This window comes from Hippocampus comes, unplaced genomic scaffold, assembly GCF_001891065.2.
Source record: "Hippocampus comes isolate QL1 unplaced genomic scaffold, H_comes_QL1_v1.1 scaffold55, whole genome shotgun sequence".
Lineage (NCBI taxonomy): Eukaryota > Metazoa > Chordata > Actinopteri > Syngnathiformes > Syngnathidae > Hippocampus > Hippocampus comes.
The window spans coordinates 1,410,484-1,410,835 of NW_017806170.1; the positions used below are offsets into that span (position 1 = coordinate 1,410,484).

Sequence of the window (352 nt, forward strand, 5' to 3'; positions counted from 1 at the left end):
TAGACCAGCCGGGTGTAGTGATCGGCGGCTCGCCCGTAGTTGTTTTGCGCCTGACACAAGTAAGTGCCGTTGTGGGACTGGCTCAGGCGGGAAATCTGGAAGGTGGGCCCGGAGATCTCGGCACGCTCAGGTAAGGTGTCGTTGATCTTGGACCACTGGATGGCACGGGGCCTGCGAGGGAAAAGTGACAAGAAAGAGCCATAATAAACATTAAAAAAAAAAAAAAAAAATCAATGAATGAGCTGAATGTAGAGGCTGCAGAAAATTGTGATTGATCAATTATTTGTAAAACTGCATTTTTGCTTGGTTGAAGAGCAATTAGGAATCCACAATGGAAAAAAAAAAACATTCC

The 352-nt window shown here is 45.5% G+C and overlaps 1 protein-coding gene across 1 annotated transcript in view; it reads right to left on the minus strand.

Moving 5' to 3' along the window:
- Positions 1-82: 82 nt before the first annotated feature.
- cadm4 (cell adhesion molecule 4) overlaps positions 83-352 on the minus strand; it is a 25,938-nt gene continuing 25,668 nt past the window's right edge. The window contains exon 6 of the mRNA XM_019896024.1: positions 83-171. Within this exon, the coding sequence (XP_019751583.1) occupies positions 83-171 (89 nt within the window). The remainder of the gene's footprint in view (positions 172-352) is intronic.